Consider the following 24,828-nt stretch of genomic DNA (forward strand, 5'->3'; position numbering starts at 1 on the left):
TATCCAGTCCCTGTACACGCTTTGTCTGTGTCTGCTCACCGAGTCCGCACCTCCACACACACCACACACTGCTGGACTTGAGTCTCACATGTGTTTGTCTTTGTGTGGTTGGCTACACGCACCTGAACGAGTCAATGATAGACCGAGAGGCTGGGCTGGGTGAACAGAATAAAAATTATTACAGAGAGCCATGAAACACTTTATGTTATTATGGGCCTAACTTTGATGTTAACCAAATGCTGTGATGAAAAAGAAAAAAAAAAATCAATGAAGCAAGGTTACAACGCTCATAGCAATTACGCTGCTAGTTATTTTTCATTTGTTGGCTTTGCAGTTTTCACACATGAACACAGATCACCCACCCCCCTTTCTCCACCTAAAATCAATTACTTAGGGGCAATAGTAAAATAATTGAGGGCACATTTAGGCCTTGAAATTAATACATAGTTTAAATGTTAAAACTTTTCCATAACTTCACACTTTGAGGTATTAATTTACCTCCCAAATTGAATGCGAGGAAACAAAATAACAGAAAGCTCAATATTGTATTGTTAGGCAGAAATAAGACGCAAGAGTTTATTTAATATCCTTTTTCCCCAGCAGAGCTAAAACAACAGCAAACAGACTGCACAATGTAGGTGTTGATTACAAAGACCTGTCTCGCAAGATGACAGTTAATCCATGAAGACAACTGTACTAATAGTAGTACCTTTTTTTATAAAGAACATTCAAATGACATGTAGATTCATGCATAGGAAAGATGTTAATTAGAACCTAAGAGATTATCTGAATATTTATTTCCTTTCTGCTTGATAAAGGATGGGCCAGACAGTTTTGGGACAAGAAAGCTTCTACTGATGCTCTTGTCCCTTGTGCCAGATCAGTATATGTTTTTTTTTTTATTGGGCTGGTCAAACAGCATATTAAATACACTCAAGGCTGTAGAAATATTCATTACAAGCATTTTGACGGATTTTACAAATCTGAAAATGCAGTGGGTTCTTGGAAAACATGCCAACTGAGGGACTAAGAGTATTAAGACAGTGAAGCTGGCTCCAGTGAAAGAGAATGGGAAAGAGGAGCTGTTGCAGACACTGCTGTTTTTGTTTGTGTGTGTGTGTGTGTGTGTTTGCTGAGATGGGTGAAATAGAGGGCCGGTGTTTTGTTTTTTTTTTGTTTTTTTTTTTTTAATATGTCTGATCTTCAGGTAAGCTGCATAAGATAAAACAAAATCTCCACATGCTCTGAAATCGGACACTGTACTTAGATACAAAACATTTTTGCAATAGGAGTAAAGGTTTGTGTAATTAAGGGGTTTAGACTAGGTAGCACCACATGGGCAAGAGTGAATGGAGGAAATTTGGGGCTTTGACTGTCGCTGACATTTTCCAAAAGGTCTTTGCGCCCACAGAACCTATCTTCTAGTGCTCGTCGTAATGATGGCCTGCCAGCAGAGGAGACGAGGTGCTATCTGTTAATCACAGGCCCCTGCAGCGATCCATGTCCACTGGTGATAGCCACCGTGGACACTTTGCTGGAAGAGAGAGACAGAAGGAGAAAGAAGCAGGTGGACAAAGAGAAGATATTGATTTATAGGAATATCAAATGTCAAAAGTCAATAAATAAAGACAACAGAACAGAGCAAACAGAACCCTGTGGTTGTTGGTTTATATCAAATACACACTGCATTCAGTGAATGCATATGTGGATATTCAAAAATAAAAGGTGATGCACCTCGTGCACACACACACACACACACACACACACACACACACACACACACACACACACACAATCGGCTGAATACTTAATAGACAGCAGGTTATCAATTAAATTACAAATGTATCAAATGCATCCCATAGCTTTAACAGTCTGATAGCTGACAACAATCTAATGGCTCTGGAAACAAATTGAGTAGGGTTATAATCATTAGGAACAATTTATCTGTACCTCTTAGACATATTGCTGTGACGTACACATCCTTCACTTGTTCTAATCTGACCTATCTAAACGACCCGGTTTGTTGATCACTTGACCCTGCAGAGTTCAAAGGTCAGCCAGTTCAAACAGCTATCAGTGTGCAGCAGGCACCATAAAACTGCTGTTTCTTATGTGAACACTTTGACCCCTCATTAACCCAGTCTCTACTGCACTGAGAGTTATCACCCGCCACACAGGAGCAGAAATCCTTTACAGCATCTGGTGGGTTCGTATGTGTGTGGGCGAGCGATAGAGAAACACTGCAGGTGTGCTGTACACAGCACTCTGTTGGGTGAATTGTTGAGTTAGTGACAGTAAGGGGGTGTGTTTCCGTCCACCTGTTTTAAATGCAGATTTTCAAACTCTGCTTAAAAAATGCAATTTTTTTTTAAATTTGTTTTTTTTCGCTGTATCGCTGGAAGCAAAACTGGGCTAAGCGTAACGGAAACAGATGTAATAAATCATGATGTACAAGCATGTCCACCGAGACTGCAGCTACAACGAAGAGATAAAAACCAGCAACAGATCAACTTCAGATTAGTATGGAATCAGATTAGTATGGAATCATCTTTTTAATCAACTTTCTTGAAATTTGGTTAAAGTTTGTGTTACATTCGGATGGAAACCTAGCTAGCAAAGTGATGTGTCAACCACTTGTAATGTGTGAAAACCAGAATAAAAGTCTGCAGCTGTACTTTGGCTCAGAGGTCCTTTGAGCAAAATGCTAACAGCCGGCTAACATGCTCACAGTGACAATGCTAGCATGTTGTTCAAAACATATATGATGGGTGGTACACGTGGAAATTATTCCCCTGTTAAAAACTTCACATGAGCAACACGGTTGAAGAACACAGAGGATATGATGTGTTCTGACAACAGAAAGGCACAGTAAGAGAGAAAGATAGCTGATTGTTGAGTCTTATTCCCAGGTGGCTTGTATTTGGTGACCTGGAGGAAATTTGGGTCTTTCACAGTTACCAAAAGATCTTTTCACAAAACACTAAGAAAATTAAAAATGCAGACAGAGTGCAGGGTCTCTGCGGATACAGACATTGTCCCACACTTCTAGTGAGTCATAAAGTAATAATAGCATATCATATTATATCAATCATAGCATACCTTCAAGCAGAAATTATCTTTCCCATGTTTATCATCTTCGTTTAGCATGTTAACATGCTAACATTTGCTCTTTAGATGAAAATGGCACTAAATTAAATGTCAGATGATTACCAAAGTGATTGCAGTTCATTCTGAGATTTTCAAAGTGGTGGGATAACTCAGAGACGTATCTCTAAAGCTAATGTGACTAGCGTTGCTAAAAACACAGGCAGGGTGACTGACTGAAAACATTTAATCTGCTGTGTTATTGCACATAAATCTGTTAAAATGTGAGAGATGTGGGAAAATAAAGAGTAAGCAAGAAGGAAAGTAGTAATGGTCTGCAGATGGTAACACTACTTTCAAATGTTCTGCTAAGCTGAAATTATGCTGCGTTAGGTAGTGTCCATGGGACATAAACCAACCACTCAACGTTAACCTCGATCCCTTCTGAGATTTTCTCATCTTGCAAACTACATGATGCTGTGCAGTTGCTCTGATTGTCTCATATCAGTGTGGATGTGTTGACACTGGAGGAGCATTAAAACCAGGTGTGTCAGAAGTCTGGATGAGATGCCAAGGGACATGCCAAAGCTGCTGTACTTGACGTACTGGAAATGAGACCGGGGTCTTCTGCCTCATCTCTCACTCCTGAGCACGTAGTTTGAGCAAAGTTTTTATTATGATTACATTTGACTTTGTCTGAAAGAAATGAATGCAGCCAAAATCTGGCACAGCTTGGCAGCTGTGAGCACTAACAGTAGCCATGTTTGCTGTTTATCTTCAGGATAATATTCTTAAGTATTTTCTTACATGTGAATGAGACATGAAGTATCTGGTATCAACGTGTTTGATTGACCTGGAAGACACACAGAGACTCATATACCAGAGGCTTATTAACACGCAGTTGGATCGAATGTTCATGTGCCTATTCATTTCAAAAAGACTACTGCAGATGCATCAGCCCATCGGCATAGTCTATATGAGAGATTCTTCTACAGTGTGACTAGCGCTACACTGGTGGGGAATGAACCATAGTCATACTGACTAGTCATCCTTGGTGTCTTGACTGGTTGTCTGGCTGCTGGTATTTCTTGCCCCGTCGGACCTAAATTTAACAATGTTCCGGCATTCTGAGATCTCAGCAAATACGTTGCTGATTACTGATTATAATCTGAATAGAACTGATGACCAAAGGCACAGAAGTAAATCCACATGGACTTGACATCCTACTTCGAGAGATTTCTTCTCCAGAAAATACTATTGTTGTGGACAGTGCAGCAAGGCAAGACCTGACAACATGACACACCAAATCTGCAGGCAAAGGCAGATGGCAGCTTCTACAACTGTGTTTGTGTTTATGGAGATAACAGAAGTCTAATCATGTCATTTCGCTTATGTTGCCAGTTTTATTTTTGCAACACAGTGATCTAAAAATATACTTATGGAATTACTGTTATATGTAGACCTCTGAATAGACTTCAGCAAAAGTGGTGAGACCACAAATGTTTCAGATGGTAACATGACATCAACATAATACTGTCAATCAGTCATTATTGTGTCTACAACACTGTATCATAATTAAAACAGTATTATAGTGATAAAATGTGAAAATCCATTTCTGATATGTGATGCCACCTCAAATGCATCTACAGGAGTGATTATTCAAATTTGTTTTTACTACTTACTACACACAGTATTTAGTTTGCCCTTGTTGACAGAATCCCATAATTTCCAGCTGGGAGACGACTATTATCAGCACAACGTCTCCAAGACTCAGTTTTGGTAGAAACTGAGTTTTGGAGATTGCTTTGTGCGGCATCATTTCAATGAAATTCCCACTACTTTGCATCTCTCCTCCCATCTGTGCACCACGTGCCATCTCTGCACTGAACGCATACCGAGCATGTGCATAATGCATTCAGGGCAGGAAAAAAAAAATTCATTTATCGTAGTGTTACTATTACTTTTATCAGTAATTCATAGATTATAGAATACAGCTGCTATCTGTCTCCTGGGTAAACCTGTCTCCCACACAATAAGTTTGCATGCTATTAATTTATGTTGGATGGAGTTAAGACTTTGACAATAAAACCCATAGACAGCATCTGACTCTGAGTGCTGTTCACAGTCCATCTCCTACCAGGTGTGAGGACTGTTGTCTTTCACATGACTGTTAACTAACCTTGACCATGAGGTTTTAGCTGAATACTTAAAGGTGCATAAGTAGATTTTTTGGCCACTTGGGGGCAATGGAGCTACCCAAAAACACAACGCTGGCTCATTATCTCCTCTTAAAGTTGGGCGACATTTTAGCAAACTTTGGCCTGTTGCATTCACCTAACTGCCTTTAACTTAATCTCTCTGCTGTCAGGTGCAGGCAGTGTACAGATACCGGGTTTATCATGACTTACTGAACCTCGACTAAGTGAATAAAAACGCTAAACATCTTCAGTTGTTAAGTGTAAATATTGCTAGGAAAGACAATTAAATATCCATGGTGAAAGTTATGGATATATTCAGTATGTTTTTTTTATTGTTTCCTGTAGGATCTGCAGCCCATGATTTTTACACGAGGGTAGCGACTTGTACGGAAAGACCCTAAACAGTTTGGATCTTAGATAATGAACAATTGGCAGACATATGTTGAATTTAAATGTTTCCTTATTATATATTTTAAAAAGCGTAATTCATTTTTGATAAAATTCATTTTCTTGTTTCAAACAAACTAATGGACCCTGATGACTTATTCCAAAACTGGAAATGGAATTTAATAGTCTTCCTCCCAAATCTGTTAACGCAAGACTAAATTTACAATAACTGTACAACACGTTTTCCTTGCACAGAATATAAGTTAGAGCACTTTACTGTTCCATATAGGCAGATGTATTGCAATTACCGCTGAGCACCCTGAGGACATATTCTCTGTAAGATTAAGGGGATTTAGACACATTTTACACATGTTGCGTTTTTTTTTTTTGGTTTTGTTTTGTTTTGTTTTTTGACAGTCTAGTAGACTGTCTTTAAACTAAAAGTCTTAAAATAAAATAATACATTTTTGAGAAGGTATTTCATGTTTTCCACCAGAATAACAGTACCTGGCAGTGTAGAGAAAGTTTTGAAACGTTTGATCCATAATAATTAAACAGTTAAGTGATATATAATGCCTTGTCTCATTTTCTTGGGTTTGTGCTGGGTGACTTTGGACTCATGACCTCAGTAAAATCCTGGCCACAGCCTTGATTGGGAGTCTCCTCCTCTTTTCATTCAGTGATGGACAGTGCAGCCACTCAGTATGCTACACCCCCACCTCCCTAACTTCCATCTTCTTCAAACTTATTCTTTCCTTTCTCCTTCTTCATCTAAAAACTCCCCGGTTCCTGTGGAGTGGCTGGTTTTGTGTGGCCCCAGCACTGTCCCGTTTTTATCACCCCTCTGACGGGTTACCCCGGTCCCCCTCGCACCTGCGCCGCTCCCAGGTCCCTACAGGAATGCGCTGGGGCTTGTAATCGCCTTTGTGGGGGCCATTGAGTTGTATGGCTGACTGAAACTTCCCAACCTCACAGCGCGCTGGCCGCTGAATGGGACTCAGCGTGGGGCGGCTCTCCAAACCACGACCGCTGCCAAATTCCTACAGTGGCGCTCCACAATCACTCCCACACAGGCCCCGATATACCGCCAGGCAGGAGGGACGGGGAGGGGGGAGGAGAAGGGAGGGAGGGTCGGGGTGTGGCGGTGGAGAGCGTGTGTGATGGGTAGAGAAATGGGAAAAGTCTCCATTTAACTCCAAACAAGAAGACCATTTTTCTTTTTTGCATTACATCGCCAGTGTGGATGGACATGGCTAAAACTTTTCTTTCTTTCTTTTTTTGCTGTAAGTAAAACAGAGATTTAGAGTAAGAATGTGTGTGTTTTTCCCCCCATCATTTTAATATCTCACCTCTTTTCAAAAAAATCCAGTGCAGATGCTATTCCAACAACGGAGAAATCTGAAAAATAAAAAAAGAAAATGGAAAAATGGCGTTTGAATGCTGGACAAAGTTTGAAAATAAAGCATTTTTCATAACTTTCAGGACATTTGTGCTGCGTTTCGGTGCATTAGGTTCTGTGTGCCGGCATATAGCGTGGTAGCTGTGGGTAGATAGAGCAGCACTGCAGGATTAAGAGGCAGCAAGATTGTTAAACATGTCAACGTGTAATTGCACGATAAGGCCCTTCCGAGGAATTCATTGGCCCAGTTGCTTTCTCTATTCCGCGCTAATCTCGCTCGGCACATTCGCTCTGTGCAATCTGTCTCCATAATCTTCTGTGACAGAGCGGGCGACGAGAGCAGGCTGCTTGGTAATTTTTTTAGGAAGAGGGGGGAGAGACGCGGAGAAAATATGCAGAGGCGTGATAAAGTGACGCTAATTATCCCCATTTAGGACAGGGAGTGCAAGGGATCGGGGCTTTACGAGCAACCGAGTGTGCGCTGGAGCTGATGGCCTCCTAGCACAGAATATATCGGTGGCTACAAGATAAGAGTATCGCACGGTGGAGAGATTTATTGGCCGGTCAGCTAAACACACGCGCGCGCACGCACAAACAAACCTCATACACACACACACACAAACACACATACAGCAACCGTCGCTGCCACATTGCCTGTATACATTGCACCCTACACTTACCCCTCTTCCACCTCAAGGTGTAATTTATTCGGGTTAAATTTGCCAGAACGCTCCTCTTTTTAGCCTGGCGATGCGCCGTGACGCGCTCCGCCTCTCTCGGCTTTCAGTGTTAATCCGCATCTCTTCACATCAACAGATAAGATGCAAAACACTACGAGGAGGCCATCCCGTGTCACAGGCTGAGCGCCGTGGTGCGGAGAGATGTCTCCATAGATGCGGCTCCTTTTGGGGTTTTGGAATTTAAACTCATTTCCAGACATTGTTCCTCTGATTTCTGTCAATAGATTAATTCGCAGCCAGACGTTACACGCTCTACTATGAGGCCTAACAGGTTTAATTGACATACCATGCAAGTCTTCATCAGTGTGAAATAGGCCCTTTAACTACGTATTTGAGATTAATTGATTTTTTAAAATACCTAAGTAGGCATAAATTTCCCTCATTTGCATGTGTATGGCTATTAGCCTGCATCTACATATGAGGGCTACAGGCAATAAAAACATATACATGTCAAAACCGGAGGTGGCCTGTCAAAAAAGACGTAATTTTCAGACTAATTTTCCATTATTTTAAGAGGATTAATAATCTGAATGTCATGGGTGTGGCCCCCCCCTCCCAAACATGCCTGATCCACAATGGAGGTGTTTCTTGTCAAAACTCACAGTCATCCACAATCAAACATTCACTGCGTTGAAAATCTGATGAGTCATCAGTAGCCTCAAACCATCACGAGCGTGTTGGGCCACTGGGAACTTTGAGTCCAGTCAGTGCAACAGTTAGGCTCTGTGGTTTGGGGTTGCGCGCGCTCATACTGGGTAAAGTGCATTAAGCCTTGAACTCCTTCATGTTCTGCTTTGTGCAACTGAGTTTTATAGTTTGACGACATGGCATAGACACGGTTTATTAGCTTAACTTTAGTGCAGTTGTGATATCAAACATGTTTTTATTGTTCAAGTCCCCGGTTCGTGCCTCACGCAGTCTTTCCCCACTTCCCCTTACCTCCTTGACTATATCAGGTGTCAAGAGCAACAAACTGATGCCTCACAGCTAAAGTCAAAGATGACGGGGCCACGCATTACACCTAAGGACAAACTCCTGGCTGAAATAACAGTTTAAACAAACGTGACGTATCGTCTTTGAACGCATCATCTGATTAGCGAGATAACCAAACTGCAGCTTGAAAAATCAAGGGTTTTTTTTTTGATTTGTTGAATTTAGATTTTTCTAAATTGTCGATATCAGTGGCTATCAATATGAATTCAGCTACATTATCTTTCAGTTCACGTTTTTTTTCTCAAGTTGCTATAAAACAATTAAATCCCTATAGAATGATAGAGTAGATGACGAAACACACTCCATGTTCCGAGGGCAGTATATGTAAAAATAGGCTCTAACTGGTTCATAGTCTTTAATTCAATTCTTTTTTTTAAATCTGTCCTTAAATTACCAACATATTTATATTTTATTCCTCTTCAGTTTTCCTCATGTCTCGTGTGTCAAGTGTCCTAACAGAGGCGGTGAAATTACATCAAAACTATGATTCAATAATTTTTTTTGCTCAGTCCATCAAAAAGATGGTACATCTATTTTAATGGTCTACTGTATCTCTCTAATATAAACTCATATTTTAGCGAAGAAAATTAGTCCCAAAGCCGTTTCATACGTGGTTATTTTTTTGTTTTTGTTCCTTGTTACTGAATAGCAGTTCGCTTAATTAAAATCTGATGCCATTTAATGACGAGGTGGGAGTCTGACACAACTTCGTTAGCAAAATATAAATCCACTCCGTGATCGAAGAAATTAGTTCAAATCAATGTAGTTGCTTAAATTTGCTGTATTACAAGGGGAACAATTAAATTTGTTGATGACAGTTAACAAGTAAAACTTCTCATATTCATTAAGAAATGAGGACGTTTCGTTTTCGTTACTCGTTTTTTTTTTTGGAAAAAATGCAAAAAAACGAACGTGCAAAAATAATTATATTCAGGGAGAATGTGGGCCATCAGCTTGGCCTGCTTTAAATATTGAAATGATACTTGAATATACTTGGGCCTGCACGCCAATGAAATAGAGAAAAAGTTTCTTCATATGTATGTACAACTTTAAAATAAATTTGTCATTGTTCACGTAAGTTTAGCCCACGAAACAGCATCATCCTACCAAAAGGCCTGCAGACTGGAGCTTTTAACGCACGATTACGCACAAACAATTAGGTTATTTAAAAGCTCGTGGGATCTGTTACCAGCAGCGGAGTCAAAATTTAAACAGGTGGCTATTTTTCTCCAGAGGAGGCTCGATGACCATCTAGTGTCCTAAAACGTGAGGGAGAAACTCCAGTAGAAACACTGTGAAAATAATCAATCTAAGACCGTTGTCTTAAGAATCAAAGCAACATCTTGAGAAATTTATTCAAATTTTTCTTCATTGCAATATCAGGGCTTTTCGCTCGCAGAAAAGCACTTAAATTACAATAGCAGTTGCCCGTCATCCTTTGAAATATTAAAATTATTCACAATTTACAATAATTAGTGTTACAATAAAAAGAAATGATTTCCAAGAATTAAGACACAGGCTTCTGCAAATGAACACAAATGTTTAAAGAACGTGAGTTTACCATATCTTTTAAAGCACTTTCTTAAGATTATGACACGTTATCTCATTTTCAATAACTTACAGAACCCCTCAAATTATAAGACAATTGAACCAAATATCCCCCATGTGAACCAGGCGTAACCCTCAACTAAGACTGTGAAGTAATGGACAAAAAAAAAATGATAGCACAATAACCAATATCTCAGCATCATATTCGTTATATAATTCCACTGGTGGCTATTCAAAAAGCCGAGATGAATATGCTATTTACCCTTCATTTACAATATCATAAACATTCTGTACAAAATGCAGGTAGTTCTCGGGACCGGGGTTATTTAGAAAAGAGGTAAATATTTGGTTATGTGTTCGTTTGCAGTTTTCAATTATTCTGTGAGTTCTAAATGTGTGTTAGAGGGACCGTCCCGTTCACTCCAGCCGTGGCGCTCTGGTAATGCTGCGGCAAGGCATGGAGTCTACTTTGCATTGACGGGTCCCCCGGCTCTCCGGTCGGTAAATACATGCTTATCATCTCTCTCAAGTCTCCGGGGCAAGGACCCCGTGAGTGTGTGCTGCTGACGGGAGGGCTTACACTCGGCTCCGACTTCACCAGCGACCCTAACGTCCCCATGGCAGCTGAGGAGGAGACGCCGGAGCCCTGGTGCTGTGTGTAGGTGATCCCGCCGTAGCCGGATGGAGAAGCGTTCATGTAGCTCTGAGAGTTTGAGATGGGGCTGTACTGCAGGGCTGTCATGTCGTAGCGGTGCATTGGTTGGGGGTTGTGTGTGTGATGGTGGTGTGAGTGGTGGTGGTGGTGCGCACCGCTCCCCGGGTGCTGGCTGTAGGCTAGCTGAGCCTCCTGCATCATCGCCGCTGCCGCCGCGGCTGCAGCAACCTGCCCCGAGTACGCACCGTTCGCCCAGCCGTTCATGTGCGCGTAGCCGGAGCTGGCAGAGCCTCCGTGAGCCCCGGGGCTCTCTAACCTCTGCCCGACCCCGGATGAACTCATTCCGACCCCTAAACCAACTCCACCGCCTCCACTGGGCCCAGAAAGCAGTCCACCGGCAAGGGAATATTTGTCCTTTTTCAGCAGCGTCTTGGTCTTCCGTCTTGGTCGGTACTTGTAATCCGGATGCTCCTTCATGTGCATGGCTCGCAACCGTTTCGCCTCGTCGATGAAAGGGCGCTTCTCAGCCTCGGACATCACCTTCCACTCGGCTCCCAGCCGTTTGCTGATCTCAGAGTTGTGCATTTTGGGGTTCTCCTGTGCCATCTTTCTCCGCTGTCCACGGGACCACACCATGAACGCGTTCATCGGTCTCTTCACCCGCTCCTGATTCGCTTTGGACGCGCTGTTCGGTCCCGTTTGCCCCGTGGTCGTGTTCGTCTGGGGACCGGGGGAATGGAGGTCAGTTTCCATCATCATGCTATACATTCACCCGGTTTTAAACTTCGCCACCAACAGAGAAAAAGTCTATTTCAAGATACGTCAGGCGCGCACAAGATCGGGTGCGCACAGGATGACTGGGTTACAAAATTAATATTCTAACCCCAAACGGTTCAAATGCGAGATGAAAATTAATCCGAAAAGTGATGTAAAATGTTCTCCAACCAGAATTTCACCCTGTCTTCGCCTGGGTTGGTTCACATCCACTGTGATAGAATGCGCATTTGAGCCACTTTCCCTGTCGGAGTTGAGAAGTTGGTTAAAGCGGCGGCCATATGATGCGCACTGACAGCGGTTAAATGAGCCACAAGCGGCCAATGAGGCTCTAGCAGCACAATGATTTGCATGGCGTTTGGTCAGGTGACTAGAGGACCATAGAGGAAGAACACACCGGAGGAGGAGGAGGCGAAGGAGGAGGCAGAAAAAGAGGGTCAATCCCACAAATAGCACAAGGCATTTGAAATTTCCAAACACGCTCCCAGAGACTTCAGCGAAACAAAAATAACTAAGATTTGTTAGCAGTGATGGAGCGGCCAAAAGGTGGGTGCAGTCTGTGATCACGATGAGTCAAACGTCTCAGCATACTTTTTTTTCCTATTCGGTAAGGTTGCTGAATTTTTAAAAAAATCACTTCAAAGCACAGCTTCCATTTAAAAGAGTGCTTAAATTCCCAACCTTCATTAAAAGTTTGGGTAAAGCGTTTTTTTTCTTTAACCCTCTACTTTCTCTCCATATATTTGTGCACTGTGTTTCACAGAGCGTGCTGAAGGTCTGGGCCCAACTGCATTTTCATACACTGGAAGTGAACTTCAGTCGACAAACCAATTCACTCTGAGTCGACTTGATGCTCAACCAACGCCTCAAAATCCATTTTGCACAGCGTCTCTCTCTAACTCACCCTCTCCCGCTTGGTATGTAATTAAGGTATGTAATAATAGTAGGTGTCAGGGAGAGAAATTACACACACTCAACGCAGAAGATGATGTGAAAGAGATCTGTTAAAAAAAAACTGTTGGTCTTAAGAGGAGAAGCCCCTGAGGATGGATAGCCATATAATGACGTGAAATTGCCGAGGCAAAGCGCTGTTATCGCCGTCTGCTGGTGGTGCTGAATGAGTCCTGGTCATGCCGGTGTGTGCGTCTGTGTGTGTCTGTGTGTGTGTGTGTGTGTGCGCGCGCCAGCAGCTGATGGTGAAAAGAAAGACCACATGTAAACTGCTTTGCTGCTGTTTCAGAGGACTTTTTACGCGCCTTGATGGGCTGTGTTTTACGCTCCCTATTCAACGTTCAAGTCAAGTAACTCGACTGCAAACCACGAGGGGGGAAACGGGACTTCTGGTGTCTTCTGGTCCGCGCATATATAATTCAGATTTCACAGCTGACCTCCCCTGAAAAGCCCAATCAACCTCTAATTGAAAGGGAAAACGAAATACCACTTCCCGCGGCGAGACTAACGATTTAATCACTCTATCGTTCTTTGCTGTTTTTAATTTTAATTGGAGCTTAGCTTGATGTAGCTCCGTGTTCAGGGCCTGAGGGAGCGGGATCACTCGGACGGATCCATGCGTCTTTGGTAATGGGGTTAACGGGGTATCGCGATGGCCAATAAAACGTTTCCAGTTGTCCGGGCCATGTGGCTGAAGGCCCGGGGAAGATGATAGTCTAATGATGACACCCGGAGAGCTCTGTGGCGGTGAGTGCCAGTGAAGGCATCACACCGGAAAACAAATAAACAAACAAACAAAATAACGAAATACAAATCTGAAGCTTCTTGTAATAAAGAAATACAAGTAACACCGATGGCTTAAAATAGCTCAGTATCATGATTAAAAATATGTGATCTATATTCTTAAACGTAAATGTAACCATTAATATTTTTAGGCTATTGATCAAGCCAGAAAAATAACACAAGCTAATGTAAATTAGATAATGGCGCATTTATTTAGAAATGTAACAAATTACATCTTAAGACTCAGATTTTTAAGCGTTTTTTTTTTTTCAAAAGCACTGTACCCGTACTTTATAGGTCTAAATTAATTACTAATTACTAACAGACAAAACAAACGATGCCAGCACAACGATGTGGTTAAAGTCAAACAATCCGGTAAAGTAGATTAAATAAATAAATAAAAATAAACAGAGATCTGGTGTCACGGTGTAGTTTTAAGTATCGATCGGGAATGATCATGAAATTATTCATATTCTTATTTGTTCTTGTCATTGTTTGATGCAGGGTTGGACAGGATCAGCCCTTACAGTGACTCTGGGACTCCGGTGTTTACTCTCTCTGTCATCCCCCATCAGTCACTCCTCTTTTAACAAGCCTCTTTTCAAACCTCCTCGCTCCTTTGTGCGCGGCCTCTGCAACAGGATGCGTGCGCACTGCGGTGATGGTGCACGACCGGGGCCAAAGGTCAAAGCAGTTATCTAACAGTACAAACCCCCACCCCACCCCTTAAGTGAATACAGAAATAAGAGAAGGACTGTGAATAAATACATGTTATGCACAGCGGCCAGCGGGCGTCATTGTGCTTTTTAATCCCAGCTCGTCAGAAAGCCCCCACACCAATCTAGGTTACCTCCCTTTAATCGGCGACCTTTTCTCCTAAAGCAGTTAACCTCAGACTAAAAACAGCAATTTCCGCGTGTGCTCCGCGGCTGTGCGTGTGTGTCCACGAGCCAGGGCTCGTGGAGCTGGGCGGTATTGGCTTTCGTGGGAAGAGTTATGATCACCTGCTGATGACCTGCACGCAAACTGGGTTAAGCCACAGAAAGCATTTGTTTTCGAGTTTAAGTCTACACACCCCAAAAATCTAAGGATGTGATGACCAACTTTCCTCCATCCCCGACATGCCACCACCACCACCACTCCGCCTCCTGAAAAGTAAAAACATCAAGAGAATCGTGTAACCTAAATATCTACAGCCGCCAAGTCGCGTAAAACAACACAGCCTTAAGTAAACGCTTCCACATTTTACCGCATGCAGCAGATTATTCTCGTTCATCCAGCCGAATAAAGGTGACACCACTCACTCCCGAGCAGATCAGCAGCCGATAACGTGACTTCAGAAATTAAACTGAGTCGGTTAGAGAGCAACTGGTAGCAGCAGCGTGAGCTGTGGGGCTGTGTGGCTCTGTGCATGTGGCTCTCACATGCCCCAGAATAAAACGTCAGCCTGCAGCCAGAAACGCGTTATCTACACAGTGGAGCGCATACATTTCCAAAAAATAAAAGCTGCCCATGAAGGTGCTTATTTCAGTATGCAATCACTGAGATCTGCGCTCGAGTTCGCTTTACGCTTCTATTTAAAATTGGTTTTACGCACAAAACGGTGGGTAATTAGTCTGAGTATTTATATCAAATGTCTTTCTTGCGTACAGAATTGTCATATGCAAACTTACGCATGTGCCCCTCGTTCCCTCTACTCCAGACCAAGTGGGCAAATTTCTCCCTCCATACTCCTAAAGCCGTCCTAAACCCTCCAAAGCTTCATGTAAGACCGCTACTCCGCTACAATCTGGCCGCTCGAGTGCCAAGGCCATCCATGCCCGGTGCCCAGACCCACCACTCAACACACACTGAGGGGCAGAGACAAGAAGAAATGACATTTATTATACACTCTAAAAAAGACAATTCCAAGTTATTGTTTCTCTCTGCGAAAGGGGGTTGCTTCTAACATAATGAAGCGTCTTTTGTGTGGCACAGAACAATACAAAACAAGTATTCTAATAAATAGCCACTTTTTTTGGCTCTCCAGGATGAATGGGCTGGAGCGGCGGGGTTCTGAAAGGCAGCTGTGCCGCATTCGGGGAGGAGGGGCGAGGACTTGAGGAGGAGCCCCGCAACCCCATCGCCTCCTCCTGGATACTGACTCCCATTACTGATCCTGGAGAAGAAAAGGATGCAAAGAGAGAGGGTGGGGGGTTGGGGAGGTATTGACTTTAGAGTCTGTTTTTTACTCAGCATATAGACTGTGTCCAACAATGTGGTCCTCAAATCATCAAATATTGCTTCATACTGTGAAGTCCACAGTATCCAATTAGATTTAGTTTATATGAAACCACACAGCTTGCAAGCATATGGCTCAGACAGCTTCTTGGTGGGGCAACACATTTTATTCAAAACACACACACACACACACGCACGCACACACAAATGTCATGAAAGGCTTCTCATTTACACACAGATTCACACTCTGGAGACACAGCACTGTTAGCATCTGTTTCAGACACACACACTCGTTTGCACTTCTGTACTTGTGAGGATCTTCATTGACATAATGTAATCCCCAGGCTGTTACAATAACCTTAATCTAAACCTAATTCTAACCTTAACTTTAGTCTGAAATAGCATTTTGAGGATCTGTCTAAGACAGAGGACCATCACAAGATGTCCCCATTTCCCCCCAAAAAATGCCAGAGTCCGAAACTCAGATTGGTTCTCCAAAAAATGGATTTACAAGCAGAAACACATGTAAGCTTGTTCACTGTAGGTGTTGATTACCTCACGGACTCATTTCTTCTCAGTCTAAATCCCCCCCCACCCCATGCCCTGTTTGTTGTGCAAACACAGGAGCAGAGCCTGGTTGAGCAGCTCCTTAATGAATCTGACTCCCTCCCTGCCTGTTGCAGCGTCCCGGCTTCACGGCTGCCAGAACTGACAGACTCCCTGACTTGTAGCTGATGTAGCTGGCAGGTGTCTGTGCTGCTTCACGCATCCATCTGCTTGCTGGCAGAGCCAAGGTGAAAAAAATGTGGTTTCCTATAAAAGCAATTTCCCAGCCATCTATTGTTTAGGAACAAGGGGTGGCAACAAATCAGACTCATGGAGATGCTTTAACTACAGAAGTGATCATTCATTGCGGTATAATAACTTGTTGAGCTGAACTGGCCAGATAGCACGTAAGCTGTTGGTCCCCATATCCCCTACAATAATCTGTGATTTTAAAGTGAAAATACATGTCATAAATCTCGCAACAACTCTTGTGTTACAGGCTAGAGGTTAACCAAGGTTTCCATTTACTCCTTGCCCTGTAAAGTATCTTATGTCCAATCATTTTTAAGTGGACGTAAACAACGCAAGCAGGAGACTGACACAGAGTCATAATGTAAAGTAAAAAGCAATGTTGAGACTATTGAGGAAAAAAAACAAGAAAAGACAAGCAGAGAGACAGACAGAGAGAGAGATCAGGTCAGGTTCAGGCTTAAAAGCCTTGAGGGAAGAGTGAGCCAATTGGCTAAAAGCAGGGGTCTTGGCTCAGTTCATATGATCTCTCTCAATCCTACAAACCTCCATAATGCGACACTCAAAAACCTAAAGACCTCAGCAAGAGCCAATGGTAACAACACACACATCATATTAAGCGGAGGGATTTATGATTAAGTTGTTTAAGTGTTGTTGTATTTTTTTTTTAGCTTTTAAACAATGATTTGAAAACTATTAAGTGCACAACTGAGTAAAAACAGTATATTATCTGGTACATGTTTCTCCCTATTTCAACAATTTGAACAAAACGGAAAAGAACAGAAGATGACTTTGACTCACCAGGACATGAAAGCAACCTAAGAGCCAATAATTTATAACATAATCAAGATAACCAGCAGGATGGATGTAAACCACAAAATAAAGGTTTATATAAAAAGATAGAAAAAAATAAAAAACAAACAGTAAGATGTTAAAACACAAAGTGAAATACTTTGCAGAAAAATGAGATCCAGTGTTGAAAATATTTACAGTTATAAATGGCTAGAAGTGGTTTATGTGCAGGACTTACTAACATATTTCAGTAAATTGTATACTGCAGTGTCCTCATTGAGTTTTAGAGAAGTACATTAACCCCAAACTGACAAACTGAAAGTGCAATTTTTTGACAGAGAGAACATAACATGCCATTCAAATCTGGGGCACTCTTGTCTACAAGCAATTTCTTCTTTTGTTGCTCCATGTGCTCTATTTTCATCTTCTTCTCTTGGTAGAATTGTAAGAGAAGAGCATATAAGGGCTTGATGGAGTGGTGAGTCAGAGACAGGATGACACAAACTAGTGAGAAAGAGAGGAGGAGAGAGAGAGAGAAAGAGACCAGGGAGGCCAATGTCAATCCCACGGCAAACAGCAGTGGATAATCATGGGCTTTAGGAAAACACTGTGTCCATAATGCTATTACCCAGGATTACCTACTCCAGCAGAGAAGGCGAGACTCTCTTCACAATGTGCCACAGACCTTTCAGATAATCATCTTATCACAGATGACAAACCCAGAAGAAACATCCTATTATTCAAGAAGGGGGGAAAAAATCTACAGCACGTTTGGATGAAGACATATTGTAAGCCTAAATTATTCGAGTGGAAAAATATCAGATTTTGAAATTAGTACGCCAGTCGCTTCCCCACTCCCTCTCTCTTTCATTTTCTCTCACTGTCTCTTTCTCCCTGGGCACTTTCTCCTTTTCCCGCAGGGCAATTAGAGACAAGATTTTATGCATTGTTCGGCTTATCAATTAGCCATAACACCTTCCTCTCTGATTGGTCTGTAATGAACGTAATGGTTTTAACAGTCAGGAGTTGCAACTCTTAGAGGTGCTGTGCTAATGGTGTCGCCGCTGCGATGGAGTCACAGTAACAGCTCTGCAGAAAAGCGGGGGGGTGGGGGGGTAAGTCAGCTCTCCCTAACACATCTCTAATTAGAGCTCACAGTCAGTCATTACTGATGTAATAGGGTGTAACACTAATGGCTATCAGGCAAGCCCCCACAAACAACAGAGGGGGGTTCTTGTAAGGTGAGAGGAGCAGAAAATTTATGGAGTAGGAAAAAAAAAAATCAGGAGATTATGGTGAGGAGAGGAGGTGAGATGGAAAACTGGAAACTTGGGGGGGGGGGGGGGGTTCAAGGAGTGAGGGGAGTGATTAGAGGAAAGTGCGCCAAGCAGCAGAGAAGGTTTTTAAGTACAGTAGTCAGACAAGGTCAGGGCCCATTAATGGAAAATCTTTCTTTGATGACAGCAAAATCTATCATGTTGGACATTTTCCACATATAGAGCAAAGACAAGACAAGAAATGGATAAGAATTAAGGAGGTTCCAGCAGGTGGGTGGTTCAGGGGAGGCAGAAGACGGAAAGAGGGCCAGGAGGGACTGAGAGGGAGGAAAGCAGTTAGACAGGCTCCTAGTTAACCACTTTGGTCACCTTAGACCTTGTTAGTGTTAGCACTGATGCACTCCACAACCCTTTCAGCTAGTGATGCATGTTCAGTATGAAATTGCAGAGGCTGTAGCAAAGCAGAGTGACAGTGGAAACCTGTGTTGGAACAAAGTGAAAGTCTCGTAAGAAGAACTACAAGTTCTCACTGCCTCTGGCTCAATCTAAAGTCTGGGTAGGTTTATATAAAACTAAATGTATAGATTACCTTTGTGTTTATTGGAATGAATGAATGACATTTTGTCAATGATATTTATTTTATAGTTTACAAAGTTCCTATTTAAGTGTAGATTGTCAGAGTTCTGTTGTCCAGCTTCCTTTGCGGTTATTAAAGTGAACCACGTTCACCTGAAGAAGCCGTCTCTTCACATTTACTTTACCCATGACCCGAGGACAGTGATAATGCAGTAACTGTCTCGATAACACTTAACACTAACTGCTGCTCTCAGGTTGTCAAAGTGGATGTCGTATATCTGCAAAGGAACATTAACAATTTACTTACTGGTTAGATGATGAAAACAGGATCATCATTAGTGGTAAATTGGTATATTGGTTTTCACACCAACAACAGTGGCTATGAGGCTTACATTTGCATTTACTTGATCAATAATAGGCCATTTCAATAAAACAAAAAAAACCCCCAACCTTACCACTATTTAGGTCCATTTAGTGGTGGTCATGGAGCTTTTGATCTTATCACATGATCTTCCTCATCATTTGAAGTTTTCCCAGTTGTCATGAATTGAGAAATGAGAATTGTAGATGGTCCTAGTTCAGTTTTTTCTGATCACTTTTAAGATGTCTCATTCAAGTTTTCTGAAAAGCCAACACAATGTTACAGAACAATCAAATAAGATGGGTATGAAACTTTCTCAATGGTTTCAAAATACGGCATCATACTGACACACATGCCTGTCAGCCCCATGTGTGTACATTTGAAAAAAAAGATGAGATAAGATAAGATGAGACTTTATTGATTCCCGAGGGGAAAATATGGTCGTTACAGCAGCCAGCAGGACAAGACAGTGCAAAAGTACTGAAAAGGTATTAACAAAAGATATAAAAGATTATCTAAAATAATAATAACAAAATAAAGAAATACAAGGTTATATTTACAGTCCGACAAATACACAGGTGTGTAGAAAGGATTTATACGTATATATAAAAGCTTGTCTTTTATATTTTTGTCTCACAATTAAGTTATTTTATATTGTGCAAATGTTGTTTTGAGCCACCCAAGGCCATGATAAAATAAAAGCTAAATCAATCAATAAAAGAAGGATTACCTGTCAAATTTTTAACATAATGTGGCAAAAATACAGGGTAGTCCAGTTTACATCTGTTTTAAAAGTGAATACAACCCAGAGCTCCTATAAAGAGACTTACAGCAAGGCAGCTTAATTATACAACTAACGCTACACATTAGCTCGCATTAAAGGCTTTTCAAAATAAAAAAATGCAGCACTGAAGAGCAAGTAGTGCCACCACTATCTGGACTCAGCTGGACAGGAAACAAGTCTGACTGAAAGATTGTGCAGACTCCTTTCAGAAGTTTCAACAGTTTTGTTGTAAAATATGTTCAATCAAGGAAATTACAAGCACTCTATCAATACTGTAATAACTATGTAACTGTAATTAAAAGACAGTCTCATACAGTCCACCTGGAATTTACACAAGCACAGGGGCACACCGAGCATGTCAGTGGCTGCTCCCAAGAATACAACAGTTCACCTACAGTTGGACTTTGGTTTAAAAGTTCTTCTCGCTGCTCAGCCATAGAGAAAGTAACTCAGACCACTAAAGGATTTCTTTTGAAAAATGGGAACAGATCATGAATTTAATTAACTTGAGTTAAGTGCCTCAGAATGTTATCAGAATGTTTGCTGAGTGTGTATAAAAGAGAATGTAGTAATGTATAAATATTAACGTAATATTATTTAGCTTTCCCGTTTCGTATGAATGTTGTGTGCGTTGACCTTTATAAATCTATTTGTTGCGTTAATGTAGAAAATCCCAATAAATATATTTCTCAAAATGCAACAGAGATTCATCCATTCTCTTGTAACAGTTAAAGGGTTTAGTTCATAGCTACAGTTCCATTAAGGACCTTGGAAGAATATTGTGCTTCAGCATATTATGTAGCTTTACTAACGACAATGGCAGCAGCTTGGCCTTTGAGCAAGCTGCAGGACTTCAGGTGGGGGGGGTGTCTCTCTATTCCTGAACTCAGCCTTGAACGTGTGTTTGAGTGTGTGCGTGTGTGTGTGTCTCCTCAGTTGCCTAACTACAGTCCCTCACCCAGAATTTGAAATAAGGTCAACGTCCGCAGGAGGCCCCAAGTCAAAGCCTCCCTTCCTCACCTGCCCTTTAACTCTCCTCATCGCCTCCTTTTCTTGATTTAACTCTTCACCTGGGTCCACGATTACTTCATTCCTTTTACTTCCTTATCTTCCCCTCTGTTTCTTCTTTGTTTACACTGTAATGGCCTATACTGCACAGGTGTCACAGATTTCCCAAAGAGAGCAAGAACACCAAAGAAGAAGAACATAACAATGACACGGCCTCTTCACTTGTGCTTATATTAAACATTGTCTTTACCTCAGCAGGTGGAGTTGTTTTTGTCTTCTCAGCCCCTGCAAAAAAAGGAAAGAAAAAGAAAGAAAAGAAGCTTCCAGTAATGTTATTGGGTCTTAAAACTGTAATTTGATTGGAGAAATGAATTTTATGGATTAACAAAACAATAAAGACAGAAATGGCATCATTAGTAGATAAGGCAGGTAATAAGTGTATTAAAGCTTGTGGGGTGTGTGTGTGTGTGTGTGTGTGTGTGTGTGTGTGTGTGTGTGTGTGTGTGTGTGTAGTGTGTCTAGAGCTGCACAGATGCATATCCAATGGGACGCAGAGTGAGCAGGACAATAACAACGCGATTCTTATGCTAATCAAGGAGGCCATTAATGTTTACATTCAAAATCAGTCCTTCTACAGAAATACATTCACTCCCTGCTAAACTAGGATAATTAGTTCCCTCTTAAACCCATATTCCATTAACTCAGGTGAATCCATCTGAGTTTCATCAAATTTCTGCTTCATTTTGCATGATAATGCAATTTAAAAGCAAATAACATATTCAGACTACCCATGGAGGGAGAGCACCAGTGAGAAAATAATATAGTGTAAAAGGGCTTTTTGCTCTATTTTACATGTATCTGTAAATATTTTAAAGTGTTTCCCATAATTCAGCGTGACTGATTTATGCATAAATTAAATCTTTAACTATAAACAGCTTATTGGAGATTAGCGACTGATGTATTAAATGCTTCCTGCTGGTTTTCTGCACACTTTGTATACATGACACCTTACATTACAATATCACCGTCATGCAGTTAGGGTGACGCAGCGTGAATTTCCTCGTTTGTTGGGGCACACATCAGAGACCCCCACCCAAAAAAAAAAAAAAAAAAAAAATCAGCAGGGAAATAACAGACAACAGCCATTAGCTTCCATTTGCTGAGTGACATACTTGTGTTTTAGTGTTTCACTAAAAGAAGAAGAAACATGGATGTAAAAGTCTATTGATCCAAATCCATGCACGGCCAAATGCATGTACCCATCGAGCTGAAAAAATGCCCTTTTTCCCCATCGCAACAGTTCAGCAGCATTCAGAATTCAGATGCTTCCAACTTTGCACGAAAACACAAAAGACCAAACAGAAAAGTTGGCTTGAGCAAGTCAGTTTTCCTGTGGTGTGTGAATGCGAGCATGTGTGTGCTAGAGACAGTGTGTTTCGTGTGTATGTGTGGCAGTGCAATTTTACTCAAAAGGATGGAAACACACCTCATTTTCTCTCCCATATTTTGTCCTTTATGCAATATCCATGTTTTCCTATATTCTTTGTAATAACACAGACATTTACTGTGCTTAAAACACTTATGATTTATATAGGTAGGTAGCTTCACGTCTCGCTCTTGCAAACACACACACACACACACACACACACACACACTGTAATGGATAGGAGCTGGCTGAGGGCGTCTGTCAGGGGCGACTGTTCTAATCAGAGCAGTGGGGAGAGAGATAAAGGAGAAAATAATGAGTGTGGCATCAGGCCTTTCATAGCGCAACAAAAGGCCACGGGATCAGATAGACAGACACAATGTGGAGAGGAAAGGAAGAGAGGGAGAGAGACGAGAGGGAGAGAGGGGGAGGGATGGGAGGAGGCAGGGTGGGGAGAGAGGGGAGGAGAGAGCGAGAGAGGGATGGAATGGGCTTGCTAATAAGCCTCCTTGCACTGTAGGTGATGTAGGCAACAGTAGGAGACATTATGAAATGCAAGTTTATGTCTGGCTTCGTTTGAAGGATGCCATCCAGTGAGATGGATGGAAGTTTCTATGACAACATCAATCATTTTAGCACACAGCAGTCCTTCAGCAGGAACTGATTATTAATGCATTTTCCCGTACACATCCTTCCATTTTCTGTCTCAAAATACTTTGTCGGCCTCGTGCCCTCTTTCTTCCCGCTGATTAGTGCTGCTTCATTTACTGTGCGTGTGATAATTTCCAGTCATCCTTTGATTATTAATGCTTAATTTACCCAGATTACACTCCTTTGATTATTAATGCCTAATTTAGCCTGATGACTCCAATCATTAGATGGTGCCCAAACTGAAAGCAAACAACCTTAGTGGTCTTCCAATGTACCGATACAGCCTCTTCTACAGATAATGATACTGTTCAGGGAAGCCAGCGGGCCTGTGAGTGCTAAGTCAGTGCCCACATTTTTACCCAAACTCCCATCAAACTTTAAAGAGAAAAGAAATACTAATTAGAAACTGCAAGCTAGGAGAAATGAGCAGGCAGACTCAGAACAGAAAATCCTATTCAGAGACTTAATGAGCTTGTCGAAGCTGAATAATTGATTTCTAATTCTAGCCTGCAGCTGTTGACCCAAGCAGGGAGTGTTTTGAATAGAGCTGAAATATGTTGCGCTCTGACTTGGCACTGTTGGCTTTCTACTAGCAGAACCATAACCAAATACCCTCATGCCTGCCTTACACTATAACATTTTATTTACACTCATAAAGTTTCATATTTAATTACTTGACTTTGCAGCAAAAAAAAAGACAAAACAAAACACAAAAATCAACATCCTGCTCTCACTTTGAAATCCATCACAGGTAATTCCCTTGATGACTTAGTCCTTCCTCAGATCTTGTTTACTATTTTAGACTGGACACAGTTTAATAAAAGGCTGCTTGATTCTGAGCTGTGAAAGCCCAGGGAGGTAAACTCTCCCAGCGTATAAAGCGTTGGGAACCACGGTCCATATCAGATTGTAGATGTTTTATGTTTCGTTCATTTGCTGCGGAGTGATTCTTTGTTGCCCTGTGTGGACGATCATATCCTGGGGGCTCTGGGGCAGGAGCAGCACAGAGCACCCTGTGTGTGAACCACAGCCGCCCAGCGTCCCTGTAAGATGACCTCACGGAAAATAGGCCTAATTATTGCCGTGACAGCCCATGCTATCATATTCGGCCAGATCAGTCACTACATAGGAGAGAAGGGGGGGCGGGGGGAAGAAAAATTAACAGAAATATATACCACCGTGCCACCAACCCCCCTCCCCTAAACTGAGCCCATTTATTTTTAATACCCTAATCAGCAGGTCCCGAAGGGGGCTTGGCTCTCACTCACCTGCACAGACAGACACAGGTGAGTACAGGTAAGGCAGTGGGGAGTGAGAGAGAGGAGGATGGGCAGCACAGAGGCTGGACAAGGCGGGTTGGATGTGCAAGGCATTGGCCTGAACTAGACTTTAGATAAATAAACAAAGAGAAACTTAGGTTACTCAT

At 41.9% G+C, this 24,828-nt stretch overlaps 1 protein-coding gene across 26 annotated transcripts in view; it reads right to left on the reverse strand.

Annotated features, from left to right (window-relative positions):
* Nucleotides 1-832: 832 nt before the first annotated feature.
* sox1a (SRY-box transcription factor 1a) overlaps nt 833-24,828 on the reverse strand; it is a 76,173-nt gene continuing 52,177 nt past the window's right edge. For 8 of the 26 annotated variants that reach the window (XM_046404469.1, XM_046404466.1, XM_046404467.1 and 5 more), the window contains 5 exons: nt 21,576-21,610; nt 21,338-21,463; nt 19,628-19,793; nt 15,186-15,362; nt 10,138-11,724 (listed from right to left, as the gene is read on the reverse strand). In XM_046404469.1, coding sequence (XP_046260425.1) covers nt 10,738-11,652 — 915 coding nt within the window. In that variant the 5' untranslated portion in view covers nt 11,653-11,724; nt 15,186-15,362; nt 19,628-19,793; nt 21,338-21,463; nt 21,576-21,610 and the 3' untranslated portion in view covers nt 10,138-10,737. The other 18 variants (XR_006844713.1, XR_006844727.1, XR_006844717.1 and 15 more) reach the window with 11 other exon arrangements.

This window comes from Scatophagus argus, chromosome 11 (assembly GCF_020382885.2).
Source record: "Scatophagus argus isolate fScaArg1 chromosome 11, fScaArg1.pri, whole genome shotgun sequence".
Taxonomy (NCBI): domain Eukaryota; kingdom Metazoa; phylum Chordata; class Actinopteri; family Scatophagidae; genus Scatophagus; species Scatophagus argus.